We start from the raw sequence: 15,012 nt of genomic DNA on the forward strand, positions 1-15,012 counted from the left end.
CACAGAATCATAGAATAGCCTGGGTTGGAAGGCACCCTAAAGATCATCTTGTTCCATTCCCCCACCATGGGCAAGGACATCTTCCACTAGACCAGATTGCTCAAAGTCCCATCCAGTCTGGACTTGAACAATTCCAGGGATTGGGCAGCCACAGCTTCTCAGGGCAACCTCTTCCAGTGCCTCATCACCCTCACATGAAGAATTTCTTCCTAATATCCAATCTCTGTCTACCCTCCTTCACATTAAACCACTAATATTAAGCCATTGAATATTAATATGCATCTGTACTTGGAATATATATATGCAAATTTTCCTGCAAAAATGCTCCAAATTCATTAATTTCTAGATTAGGAAATTTAACTTGTGGAAGCAGTTGACTCTACCTACATGCTGCACTTTCTTCTTGTGTCTTACTCCTAACTGAGAGCAGCTTGAAGACTTACTGACTATTCATATAAAACAGCTATTTTATTTAAAAATTCTTATTACCCCTCAACATCCAGGTACCTAGAGGGATCAAGAAAAACTGTTACCAAAATTACAAACTGTAAAGATGATGTTCATTAAAAAAAAAATCCCATCAATTGTTGGTTGAACCATGAGGAGCCTGCTGAGTCTTTCTCTCATGAAATCAAGCAGTTTTACAAAGCTTTAGACAGCTTAGAAACTTATTAATATGAGTTAGGCCTGGTGCTTCAGAATCTAATGCCTAAATAAAAATTAGTGTTTAAGCAAGAAATAGGCACCTCAATTCCTATGCAGAGATCTGAGTGTTAAGAACTAAGTTGTCAGGTCTCAGGGATATTTGGGCTCCTAAGACTTGTTTTAAAAGGAATTTGAAAAGAAAAGCAATAAACAACAACAACAACAAAAAATTTAAAAACCCAACTCTTGGAACACTTCATGTTTGAATTTTTGTTTCAATAACATGCCCTACCATCAGAGTTCTCCCACTTCCCCATGAGGTTTAGTTTTCCTTTCATATTAAACCTTTTAAGTTAAAAATTAAAATTATGTAAATATACGTATTCAGAGAAATGCAGTGCCAACAAACCCAGAAACTAGAGACAACTCTCTATTCCTAGTGATTCAGGATTTGCAAGTGAGACAAGGAAACTCATCAGGGCCCAGAGTTGCCCATTTGTGGGAAGGTGGGAGATGTTCAAACAACACAACTGAAAGTCAAAATAGCTAGAAAAGGAATGGGAGGTCAGGGAAGTGTCATGTCAGTTCTCATGGGCAGCTTGAATGACCTCTTGGGAAACATGGAGAAACACATTCTGGTGCCATTCCAGGTTTGCTTCTCAGCAGAACCCCCCTGGGATCTCTTCCCTCGTCTCTGCCTCCTCCTCCTCCTCTTGGAGAGAGCATGCCCAGCTCCCTGTGAGCACACAGGAGTGCTCAGCCAGCTGCTGCTCAAAACCCTGGCTCCCCACTGCCCCTCACATCTCCAAGTCTATATTCCCCACCCCACTCAGCACTAGCTTCACAGGTGCCAAGGAAACTCCATTTCATTTATTTCATCAGTTGCCTCTCCTCCCACCTCTCACTGTCTCAACTGTTACCCCAGCTGCTAATGAGTTCACCCATACTCACTTAGAACTTCTTCAAGGGAGAAGCCGTTCATGTTGTTCATAAAATATACAAGTTGTGGACTGCTATAAATGAAAAGAGCACGCTTTCCCCCATCCCCTGAAAGGACATCCTGGGTTTACACAATCCTTTTTATGGTTTCCCCATTGTCCACTGAAGATGTGAAGTTTGATTCTTGTTCTTCACTTTGTTTCCTCTCCCCTGGGTAGTGGTTCATCTCTTGCATTTCTAAAGTGACTTTATTCCTTTTGGCAAATGCTTGGCTGATCTCATGAAATGTCTTATTTTTTGTTTCAGGCAGGACAAAAAACAGGTAGGCTGCTCCTGCAAAGCAGATGCCAGCAAACACTAGGAAGCAGTAGGTCTGTAAACCAGCCTGTGAATAGAAAACAGGAGATGGTCATTACAAAAGACAAAAAATTCAGAAGAAAGGCAGGAATGGTTTGAAAGAAAAGATGAGACGTATGGAGCAATTTTTAACCAAGCACAGTACTGGCACTCATTGCCAGTTGGAGGGCTGAGGAGTTCATAAAAATGCATGAAATTTTGGTTCTTCCGACCCCGCCTGTGGCCTGTCGACAGCAAAGCAGATTCCTGGCACAGGCACACAGAGCTGCAATCTGGGCAGTGCTGGGAGACACCAGACTGAGCTGGGGGAGAGCTGGGCAGAGCAGGAATCCTGCACTGTGCTCAGCTGGGCCTGGCACTGCCCCAGGGTCTCTGGAAATGAGGCAGATGTTTCACTGGGTGGTTCTGCACACCACCTCCCAGCTCCCAGGTACAGGAACTGAGGCACGCTTCAGCAGTGCTGTGCACCTCTGCAAACCCCATGGAAAAACTGCCATAGCCAGGGGCATCTTCATCACAGCAGTTACAGGCTTTGAGGTTTGCAAAATAAATGAGGAAAAAACCCCAAATAGCACACATTTGTTATCACCCTTATGGTTACAGGAGTTCACAGCAGGAAAAAAAAATCCATAAAATGCATTTCTTTTCATGAAATGTGTAAGAGTTAGCTAAGGCAATGCAAAATACAGATCATATTTGAATGTTATGGATTTTACTTCACTGCAAAAATAAAGAGAGTAGATGTAAAGAAGTTAATTTAGGAACTGATTATAAAGGCTCCAACCAACCAGTAGGAGTTGAACTTCACTGAAACATAACTATTTCTTGCCTGGTGATTATTAGATCATTTAGCAGCTACCAATTACCTTTCAGCAGTACAGTTGTGAAAAAACATTTGATAAATACCACAGTGCCATCTGAAATTTGTTGAACTCAGAACAGGTTTGATATTATGGCTCCACAGAAGCCACTTGCAACATTTGAAGAAACCTCCCTTCCTCCTCTATTGATTTACACTCTCAAACACCCAACTTACCCATATTTTTCTAATTGTTTTTATTAGCAAGGCTGAATTAAACCAGAAAGGGTATCTCCAACTCCAAAAATAAGGATACATTTCTGTGGTGCCTTGTGTGAGGTCATGAACAGCAAACCCAAGGAGAGCCAAACTCCTCATACATCACCTTGGGTGCTGCAAGGCTGAGGTCACCCCAGGGAAAGTCACTCAGGACAGAAGAAGCAGACCTGTCTTCCTCAACATACGTATTTATAGATGCCATTAAAGGTATGTAACTGAAACAAGTAAGACAGAGCCAGTAACCTCCATTTTACACATTTTTGAAATAGACTCTCATCGTGCCTCGTTAGTCACACCAGTCCTACACTGCAGGCTGGTTTAGCTCCCTGCTTTGGTGCTCAAGGTGTATGCAATTCTTGGCACTATTTTTATGTTTCACTTGCTCATTATGCATCATGCGTGGTGTGCAAGAAGAACATTAATTCCTGCGTGGAACAAGAAAGAAAGAATGGAAAAAACCCTTCCCTGCAGCTGCTTTTTAATGCCATGGCTGATTTCCAGCCTGCCTAATCACAATGTTCTCTGTTTCTGTGGATAATTCATTACCTAGTTCAGTGCTTCAAATCCTGCCTGTGACAGGAAAAACTAGCAAATGCATTCTATGATATTGTCTATGGACTCTAGAGATCATCAATGCTTTTTCATTAAATCCTAGAAGCATGAAGTCCTGAGCAAGCTGACAATCAGAAGCCAAACAGCATGGGTAACATGGCGGGGGAAATATTCTGGCATGTAACAAATAGAACTTAATAGAACAAATAGCTTATACATAGGCAGAAGCAAAAGGATATAGGAGACAGCAGAAAATAATTTTGCAGTGCCTCATAAATCATCCTGTCATGCTAAAAATTTAAATTTTACATCTGGATCTTCTGCATTTGTAGTTGTTCTTCAGCTGAATGGCAGAATTTCAACCCAGATTCATGTTTTTCACTTCTTAAAATGTCACTGAATTAAATATTTTCCAGGACGAAAGTGAACCATTAATACTTCATATAAATAAACATGGCAACCAAATGTAATAAGTTACTTGTGTCTCTTGGTGGTGCAGCCACAGCTTTGGTCCCCCTTTCTAATTCCTCTTTATTTCCTTGCTGTCCATGAGCTAAATAAATTAGTGCTTATTATCTTTGATCCAGATCTAAGTAAACCTCTTTTAATTGAACTAAACACTCATGTTAGTTCAATTGAACTTGAATGTCTTATTTGCAATTATTTTACCTAATGCATTTATATTTATTTGTAATAATCATACTCTTCTTAATTTCTGCAATCCCTTAAGAAGTAGCCCTCAAGGACCTCCAACTGAAGATTTACAAATAATAAACTAAAAATTAAATGTTATAAATCCTACAAGTGGGTTTTGTAGGGTTTATTAGGTCCTGCAGGATTTGTCCAACAGGCCCATAATTCCCAGACAGAAGGAACACTACAGGGTTCCATAAAAAGCCCTTTCATCACCAGCCATTCTTCAGTTATAATATTTTCTTAAAACTGGTTATTATTTTACACTCAAGTGAAGAAAACCACTAATTCATAAACTAATTCATTTTATAAGTCAACCAGAGTTCAATTTATATCACCCAAAACTGCATTTGGCACGGAACATCACATGCTAATTAAATTACTCATTATAAAGATGAAACCTTCTATATGCACTGCACACTGATATAGGTTGTAAGACAGAAATACAGGGTAAAAGGGGAGGAAAATGTTAAATTGCAAATCCCAACTCAGTAAAAACCTTTAGTGGGACATAGGTGGGATACAGTTCAGCCTAGATGTTTAATTCATTTTTATCTGTTTTTGATGTATTTTGAATTGCCTGGTGCTGGAGGAAAGATCTGAGGGGTGGAACAAGCAATAGATTGGCCCAAACGTATCTGACATGCCCACCAGGGAACCTAGAAGGTGAGGTAATGTGGTGAAATGCAGTAAATGCTGAGCTATTGAACAATGGCTACTACAGAAAAGATACTGATAGACAGATCTGCCAGGAAATAGGATCTTTGTTCCATGAGATTAGTGTACTTTTTAAATTTATATTGGATATTATTTATGTTATGTCCATGAAACCCATGTACCTCACTGACTATTTGTAATCACCATAGTCTCCTAACTAACCTGTATTTCCTCTGTTGTTTTACTCCTTCCAGTGTGCTAGAGGTGAGCCTGCTGCTGCTACTGTAGAAGTAAAACCACAGAATATTCCTTATCCTAGGCTGGGGTGGGAGCAAAAAGCTGAGGAAGAACTTCAGTTAAAGTCTTTGGTGACAAAGCACAGATTCTCTGCAGCTCTGGGAATTTGGACCTACAGACATGGATGGCCTCGAGATTCTTCACTGGCATGTGCATTGTCAATGGTACAAGAATAATGACAACATATATGATAAAATTGAAAAGGTAAAACCTTTTTCTATGCTTTGTTACAGTATTTCACCTGCTACATGGAGTAGAATCCTCAGTGGTCAAAAAATTGAATACTTGTATCCACCAGAAGAGTAGCTTGACTCTTCTGGTGCATACAAGTATTCAATTTAGCAAAACATACCCCCTCTGAACAGCTAGAAGGGGCAGGTAAGAGAGGAAGGGAATGTCAGAGGAAGAAGTAAAAGCAAAGCAATTCTGAATGGAAGTTCTAAGCAAATAGAGAAAAAAACCAGGGAAAGTGAGTGGTTTCTCTAGTTCTGCATTTCCTCACGTAAGGACAGGTTACTGCCTCACACTCTGCTCCAAGCAGCAGCAGCAGCCCTGGGCATGCAGGGAGCTCCAAGGCAGCCCCATCCATGTCCCACTGACACATCCACTCATGCTGCTCTCTTCACGCTGCCTGCACAGACTGCTCAGGTTCAGAACACGCTGCACCTTTTCAGAACAAAGCTGCTTCTCCCCCCCAAGCCCAGGCAGCCTTGCCAGAGCTGGGAACGTTTCCTTAGCAGAACCTGAAGCCAGGTCCTTACGAGCACGGTTAGAAACCCAAAGGTCAGGAGGAGGTCAGAACAAAGCTCTACAACAGCCTGTGCTTTGCAGCTCTTTTCCCTTAGCAGTTCCTTAAGCATAACCTCCTGCAGGAACACCCAAGGTTCAAAGGTGAGCAGAGCTTCAGGTGGATTCCTAAATAGCAACAGCGCTGTCTTCTGGTAGAAATCCATTCAAACCAAGGGCAGATACACAGTGAGGATCCTTGAAGGGCCAGGCTTTCTGGGGTTACTGAGGGCCACCTGCTCCACCAGGTGTACGGGGAGGGCAAAAGAACAGCAGACACACTTATTGATGCAGTCTCCTGAGGGAAGCACTTACTAGGCCAGCAAACTAATAAATCCTCTTCAAAGCAGGATTTACATTGGATTTTTTGAGGCTGGAGAAGCCAATTGCTATACAGGATATTTCAGCATATAGTTATACAGGATATAGTTAAGCATAAACTTTAAAATGCATCACTTTCTATTTTAATACCAGCTTTCTAAGGAGGCCATTTGGAAAACAGCATTTCTGCAAATTCTGTCCAGCTGAATCCTGAATTACTCATTTTTGTCTTTTCTGCAGATGATCAAGGCTTTGTATTTGTGGGGGGAAAAAAAAGGAAAACCAAGAAATGATTTACCTAAGACATGCATGCAATTACCACAAAAAAGAATCAAAGTTGAAGTACTCAGGCAATTCCCCCAAATCAGATCCCAGGCATGGCAAGCAATCAGGCCTTACTTTGAGGGTGTAATAGAGCTGCATAAGAAACATGTATGAGTAAGTAGGTGCAGCTTTTCCACATTTTCTTAATCAAAGAGGTAAACAAACCTATCCCCAGCTTGTGAGGGGCTGCTATACACATTAGAGAGAAAGTACAGGCATTTCCCCCATCTCCCTTTAAATACAATAGTAAAGAATACTTAATTTTTAGCATTATGAACTGACTTTAAGTACCCAAAATGAATGAGAAAAAGAGCTACTTTTTTAAAACTAAAAGGTAAACTGAAACAAATACAAAAAACCCTAACATTGAAATGACCAGAATTCTGGTTTTAATTTAAAAACCTGCACAACTTGCTACTTTTGAAGCAATCTAGCTGAGAACAGTCTTCCTGTTAATAGCTTGCATGCTGTGAACGCCATATTCTGGAGGAATCTAAAAGGAGTTGAGAGGATCATTACATGCTATTTAACAATGGCTGCTTACTGACTTAACACACTCTGTAGCAAAAGTTAAATTCTAAGCAGGACTGTGATACTGGAAACAGGAAAACATATATTCTAGGGCAGATAGAGTAAAATAAATGAGCAAATGAAAAAATTAATTCATTTAACAAACCTAGCACGTTAATATTTTTAAAACAAAACTTTTTGTTCTTCCCAGCAAATGCCAAATGTGACTCTAGACACTCAACTTGCAAAGTCACAGCCCCTGACACTAGCAAAGGCTCCTTGCATTTGGGAGTTGCCATGAAGATTAGTGTCATGAGATGTGGGTCAAACTGGCTTTTGAAGTGGTGAGGTCAAGTGAAAATGGTTTCATGTCTTACAGAATTGATCAGCAGAAAAAAACTGTATTCATGTAGACATTTGATTTCACTTTGCTTCAAATTGATATAATGCAGTGAAACAAATGGATAAGGGCTTGTGTCCTTTCCCCTTTGTCCTTCTTCTGTTCCAGACATAACTTAAGGTTCTGCTGAAAGTGCAGGACAGACAATGAAGAAGGACAGAGCACTGAAGTATAATGCTCATGAAACATAATTCCTAAGTAAAAAATACATTTTTAGACATGAACTGCAATTTCAACCATGACCTTCACACACTCACTATCTCTTCATAAAAATGTAACAGATCCTTATATTGTATCCCTGAAGTGGGTTCCTTCTAATTAAGATAAGCACATCTAACTCTCTGATAGCCCACATTTCATTTTCTCATCTTTGAGGGGAACTTTAACCTTTTCCCCTAATACAGGGACACTGTCATTACATGGAACATCCAATGTATTTGAAGAAGCTTAAAATACTTTGGCTCAGGGAGACTATGCATAACTTTCTGTGCACACCTGTTATTGAAATCCTTGTGCTGAGTAATAGGAAAAGTCAAGGGATACTATTACACAGTAAGGAAATAAGGACAACCAAAAGATAACTTTGCTGAGTAAATAAATCTTGAGGCATGAGAACGAAAATCTCTAGTGTAAAACTAAGGAACAAATAAAGTAGAAGTAAAAGAAAACCTCCAGAATCTAGTGTAATGACTCAGAAGTACTACTTCACAGGCACAAAAAAAATTAGTTTTTGAAAGGCCTTGGTATTGTACTAATAGGCAATCTGAATTAAGGCTTCAAGGCTAGTAGCACCTTTATCCCATGTGATACTGAGCTCCTTCTGGATCACAGATCCAAGCAGATTATTTTGGTCAAACCCCAGTTAAGAGTCAAATCATTTTTCCATATAGCAGTTCCCTAATCATAATGGGATACTCCTCTGCATTCCCCAGTTATTAGAAACTTTTGTATTAAGAGGAAAGTCTGAAGATGAGCTGTTCTTGAAAATGAAAAATATAAAATACATAGCAATTTAACTATTTCTTGAATACGTACTGAATATACAATGTGACTTTGACATCAAAAAAAGACTATGCACAGTTTTCTACAAAGAGAAATTATTATGCCAGAAAACTTCTGGAGAAATCTGATACATTTTCCTACAGTATATTACTAATTTACCGTGTAGTCTTTAAGTGACTCATAACAATCTAATAGCACAACTTGAAATATGAAATAAAAAGTATCAGCATGTAATGAAAATAGCAGGTTGGGAAATTATTTGGTAATTATTGATGTTTAGTAATTCCTTGTATTTATGCAACACATTAGAAAAAATAAACAGAAACTTTTTCTAGATAACATGTAATTTAAGGTCCTGCTACACCATTGGATTACTGAAGTGTATCGCTGCAAACTCACTGCTAATGAAGAGTATTTATTTGACACAAGAAGCCTATTCTACTGCAACAGAAGTTTTTGGCCTCTTAGATTATACTTTTCTGCTGGTTTGTTGTTCCCTGTGCCTGCTTCAGCTCATTGCACACATTTCCACACATATATATATATATATATATATATACATTCTAATTTCTGCTTTACTGTGACCCTGTTCACATTTCAGCACCTCAAACAGGTAGTGATGAGGCATGGAAGAGAAACCACATTCAGTTTTTTAAATTTTTTTTAATTTTTCAAAAATTGATTTGTATACCAGTTTTCCAATCTCATCCATATATTTTAATGTATGACTCAAGCCACTCTTTGATTATATTTATCTACAGATGGTTGAAGGGCAAAAATCTAGTCATTCAAATTAGTTAATTGGTGACATTTGGAAAGCTAAATACTGGTTGATTTTTTTAGTAACCCTAAACTTAACAGATTAGTTTCCCAAATGTTTGGAAGAAGCACACCAAGGATCAAAAAAAGTGGCTGCTGTTTCTCAAGCAATCAGGTTAGTATTTAAATACCCAGACAGGATTATGCATTCATCCTGTGAAGGTACCTTAAAGATTTTTTTCTAGTTAAGGTTTATAAAATGAGCTAAGAAGATATTGCCTTTATGTGAAGAAAGTGGTGACTCATAAACCGAATTTTGAGAATAAGGTTGACTGAAATAGGAAAAAAGTTAAAGCTTGGGAAAGAGGAGATGTTCTAGTTTGATCTTGTGAAAAAGCTTTAAAAATCAAAGTCTGAGTAACACTGCTTTCATCTTTAGGTACAAACTCTGAGCTTTTTCTCTTTTTATTTCTCTCTTCTTTAAAAGAAGAAAAAAATCCCCCAAAAAACCGTCATGCTGGAAATATAATTTACCTTCATTAAGACTAAACTGGATAATTTTCTAATCACACAACTGGATATTTTTATGACACATAATGATAAATTCCCCAAGGCTACAGCAAACTTCATATGGATGTATACTAAATCACTGAAGAAGCTTTAATATGCATGTGGAAAATTATAAAATGCAGTTTGCCTTTTAATTTGAATCTACTGAGGGTCTTTTTAAGCAGTTTTCACCAGGTGATCTGTCAGGTAGCATTAGCAGAACAAGCAGGGATTGTCCTGAGTTGCCTGAATTCAAATCTGACAGCTAAGCAGAACTCAGGGTTATCTCAGTTTTGTGCAGGAGGCAGAAACTGCAATTTTGGAGAAATGTGTCTGGATAATTAAAAAAAAAAAAAAACAAAACCAAACAAAACAAAACAAAACAAAACAAAACCAAAAACAAACAAACAAAAAAGAACAAAAAAGAACCCACCCCTGCCAAAAAATCCCAAAAAACAACAACAATAACAAAAAACCAACCAAAATACTACCTAAATAAAAGTATTCTGAGTAAATGTCCCCAGATTTGGGATCTTGTTCTCTGTCCCTGCCCAGCTGCCATGGAGGCAGCTGGTAGAACCAGAAGTGCCTGGCCAGCTGGGCTGGAAGGGAGGATCTAATCCTACTAAAACAGTCACTCCTCATCTTCTGGAAGAAAAACCTATTAAACCACAGAGAAGCATCCATTTGCTGGAGGAGTTGGGGCTGCCCCATGGACTAGGTCAGGTTTTCAAAACCTCAAGGGAGCTGTGTACAGCAGTGACATGGCAGCAGATGGATTACCAAGGATGCCGAGTACCTGGATGAAGGGGAAGAGCAGTCCCACGGCGAAGTTGCAGAGCCAGTTGACTGTCCCAGCTATCATGAATGCAGCTGGCCTCTGTGACTGCTGGAAAAGCTCTCCAGTGAGGACAAAGGGAATCCCACCTGAAACAGGCCCAACAAGACAGTGGTTTTAGTGAAGTCCCCCAGCCATCAGCAGAGATGACCAAGCCTCGTGACGCACACCTCCATGACTAGCACTGCTCTGCACTCTCTGCAGGGCCTTCTGAAACAGATATGACTGTCAAAACCATATTTGAGAGAAGTGACACTTCTTTCTTTCATGCCATCACATCTCCTGTTTGATGTTCTTTTCAGGGATGACAAGAAGGTAACAGAGCAGTGAATCCACACAGCAGCTTCCAGAGCATCACGTGATGAACTGTTCATTCAAAATAAGAATGATGGTTTCTGCTGCAATGCTTGAAATTGAAAATTTAGAGATACTCCAAAATACCTTTAGATTTTATCAGTTGGAAAGATGGCTCCAAAGAGACTAACTCCTATATGTTTATAATTATTACACACTTTATTTCAGCAATAAAAAAGATAAAACTTTTGTTTCCCTATGAATATACTTGTCATTGATTCTTATTTAATACATTCCCTTACCAGATACTGCTGGCACTTCTGCTGAGGTCTATTTCTCCCATCAGCCAAGGACTCTGACCTCCATAATAACAACTGCAGTTGAATATCACATTTGTGACATGTGTTTCCTACCACTGAGGCAGTGGACTATTTTGTACAGCACTGGCATATTGCAGGCACTGGCATATTTCAGGCCTGACAGTAACCCCCAGGGAGTAGCTGTCTAATATCTGAAAGTCTCAATTTATGATCTTTGGCTTCCTTCATTCCCATCTGATATTTCCATATAAATATTTCTATTTTTAGAGAATAAAACCTGGGTCTTATTTGTTGATCAGCTACATAATTCAGTTAACGTTACACATTACACATACATCTACTTGTAGAATTATTTCATTACAGTTTGAAGAACTGTACAACTATTAACATCAGTATTCTGCTCTTACCAGTTTCTGTCTCTAGGTCTTCAAGTGTGCTGGTATTACCTGTCTCACCATTCAGCTTTGTAGGCAAGACCCACATACACTGTGTAAGACTGTGTGCATCCTTCCTCAGTTTTAAGCATTTTAACAAGATAGTGTAAACAACCAAAACAATATTTATAGACATATTTACTTTCAAAAACCTCTATAGCAATATTGACCTTCAAAAGATTTATAAATTAATAAGAAAACACCACTACAGACTTATCCACCACTGGGTTTTCTCCTTGCACATCTTTCCTCGGTCTATGTGCTAATCTTTTGCACTACCTTTACCCTTGGACATTTGGGAATACATCTCTAAGTGCATTATAGGGCTGCATCCTTATGTATCCCTGTGTGCTCAATGGCCCTAAGGTTAAACATGCAGCCAAAGCTCCTGTGAGCAGTGTTAGAGAGGGACTTGCAAACATGCAACATGACACGCAGATGACAAATGTTGCCAGGCATTCTTCCACATGCAGAAGCCATGAATATGCGCAAAAAAGAAAGGCAATGTGATGCAGCAAAGAGCTACTCTCCATCATGAGCTCGTGTGACTTTTTGTGAGAGCATATCTGAAGTGGTAGCAAAGCCTTCCACGGAACTTTCTGTGCCAAAGAGTGCCTGTATAAATTACACCAAAAAAATAGAGAATAAATAAATGTATTTACTCCTACTTTATACATAGGAAACTGAGATTTGGAGAGTCTAAGCCATCCAAACTGCAGGTTTGTATCTTTCTACAAGACATATGCAGTACCAGAATTCTGTGACTAAAAAAAGGTAACCTCTCCCAGCAGCAGTTTGAACATGTAGAATAAGTATCTGAACCCCCACAATTTAAAAAAATTCCTGCAACACGGGGTCTATCAATGGCTTCCAGGGGCCATTCTGTCATACCCTTGGGATTTGATTTCAAATGGCAGCAATCACATCTGTTCTGTCAGCATCTGGTTTAGGTCTTAAATACCATATGAAGCAGCGGTTTGCCAGGACACTTGTCCCTTGGAGAGAGGAACTAAGGACTGGAAACACAGAAATTGTGTAAGATTATTTATGATCATTTATTCTGTCATGCCTTTGCTGTAGGACAATCTACAGAGGTGTTGTTGTTCTTGTCAGAATAATAAAATATGCTGTTGGAAGCAGCATTTGGAGAAGAAGCATTTGGAAAAATACATATTGTACAAGAGAGAAAAAAGCCAGAGGCAAAAAAAAAAAAAAAAAAAAAAAAAAAAGTATGAAAGGACAGAAACCTATCAGAAAGCATAAGTGTAATGGAAATAAAAATGCATGGGCACTAGCTTGGAAACAGGTTCCTTGAAATTCCAATTTAATTTCTAAGAACATATCAACTATCACTAACTTTCAAAAATTATAAAAATGCTGTGGAGGAATGGGAAGGGTGGCACAGACAGACCTTTTAGCTTTCTCATGGTCTAGAGAAGTATAACCACAGCATCACAAAACAGAAAGTCAGCTTCTGTAGAAGGATGACTTAAAAGAATCGTAAAGAGGAACCAAGGAGCCTGAAGAGTGGTACAGGAGTTATGTGAAAGTCAGGTCAGGTCAACAAGAAATGGAATGAAGCCAGGTCACTGCTGTCTATTGCTGTATGCCTGGAGGAGCACAGACCTGACCTTAAGATGAAGAGGAGGGCATGTGAATGCCTCCCAAGGGCCACACCACTGTGAAAAACACACTCTGCAACTGAGTGAAGGGAAAAAGAAATTTGGGAGAGCTGAAGGAAAACCTTAAAGTCAGTAAAGACTTAAAGTCACAGGCAGTGATGGTGCCTGAGATGAGCTGAACTTACAGCCCCAGGATTCCATCCTCAGTCATTTCAAGAGGTCAGGGATGTGCTCAAGGAGTCCCTTTCTCCTGGAACTCACTGTTCTTTGAGATACCAATCTGTGGGCCTGGGGCTGAAGGAAGCTGTATTATGCTTTGACTACATAAGTTGGATCTGAGCAGAGATCACAGTACTGTGACACCTTAGCAACCACTTCTCAGAGTCAGTCTCTGCAAGGTGCCCTGCACAATCACTAGGCCAGATGGGTCTGTACTAGCCTGTGCTCAAACATGGAAGCTGGGAAACCACTGCCAGAAGCAATCCAACCAAAGCACTGTATTTTTGGAATAGTCTTTAAACACGTTGTCATGCATTTTGCAACTTTAACATGTATTTGATTGTGGGTGAAATCACCAAAAAGCCACCTGATGATCTTTCTCATGGAGGATGAACCTGGCATTGTCTTTTCCCCTGGAAGGCTTTCCATATAATTTTCAGTGAAGCAGCTTTATTTTAGCTCTGATCATAAAACAAGAAAGTGTATGTTAGGATTTCCTGTAGGCGTTTTTCAGCAAAGTAGCTTCCAAACATGAATTTAAATAGGTAATGCATTGACCACATAATTACAGTGATTAATTTCTAATACTTTGTTCCTTTTAGCATTGCAAGGAACATAATAAAAAAATTCTTAACATACTGCAGTGCTAGTAAAGAAAGATTGTTATACCTGTTAGGATTTTACATCTATTAGAATCTACAAATGTCTCACTGCAGGACTTATACATCAATAAGCTGTTTCATAAAACAAGATCAAACCCACACAAAACAATTAGACATGCACAAATACTTCTGTTTCTGTGTTCTTTATTAACTTATATCTGTAATTAGTCCAGTTACACATAGAATCAATGTCATGTGCTGGTAAAAATCCAGACTTTCAATCCAGTACTCTTTTATGCATGAAATTTGAATGTTAGAACAGAAAAAAATATTCTTCGTATCCATGCTATGATTTTCAAATATATATATATATATAAGTTTACATAAGTATCAATGTGTTTTCTCAGGAAAAATCAGGTGCTCATATTTACTGGTTTTTTCAGTGAGCAGTTATGAATAAATATTGCTCAGCAGAAGTTACATGAGTCAGTGCAAAAACCTGCATACAGTAGACATGAGAAAGGAAAGAAAATGCTGAACTCTTCATTCTGTTTTTATCCAGTACCTAACTGGGAATTTATGTTATGGCTATATATATGATTTATGAAATGAGACTGTTACAAGAATAAATGCCTAATACAAATCAGGGAGATTTATCACAGTGGTAAATCACCTCTAAAGGTGACAGAAACTTCATGCCCTAAGAACCACTAAAGGGAAAGGAACTCTCCCTGAGCCAGCAGCTCATCTTTCAATACCCACCCCAGCCAAGCCCTGGTGTGCTCAGGCAGGGGCCCCGTGGCAGCCAGTGGCT

At 39.1% G+C, this 15,012-nt stretch overlaps 1 protein-coding gene across 1 annotated transcript in view; it reads right to left on the reverse strand.

Moving 5' to 3' along the window:
- Positions 1-1,711: 1,711 nt before the first annotated feature.
- SLC2A9 (solute carrier family 2 member 9) overlaps positions 1,712-15,012 on the reverse strand; it is a 75,511-nt gene continuing 62,210 nt past the window's right edge. Inside the window, exons 11-12 of the mRNA XM_041484524.1 lie at positions 10,669-10,796; positions 1,712-1,969 (exon numbers count right to left, since the gene is read on the reverse strand). Coding sequence (XP_041340458.1) covers positions 1,712-1,969; positions 10,669-10,796 — 386 coding nt within the window. The remainder of the gene's footprint in view (positions 1,970-10,668; positions 10,797-15,012) is intronic.

The sequence above is a fragment of the Pyrgilauda ruficollis genome, unplaced genomic scaffold (assembly GCF_017590135.1).
Source record: "Pyrgilauda ruficollis isolate IOZ18807 unplaced genomic scaffold, ASM1759013v1 scaffold1, whole genome shotgun sequence".
Lineage (NCBI taxonomy): Eukaryota > Metazoa > Chordata > Aves > Passeriformes > Passeridae > Pyrgilauda > Pyrgilauda ruficollis.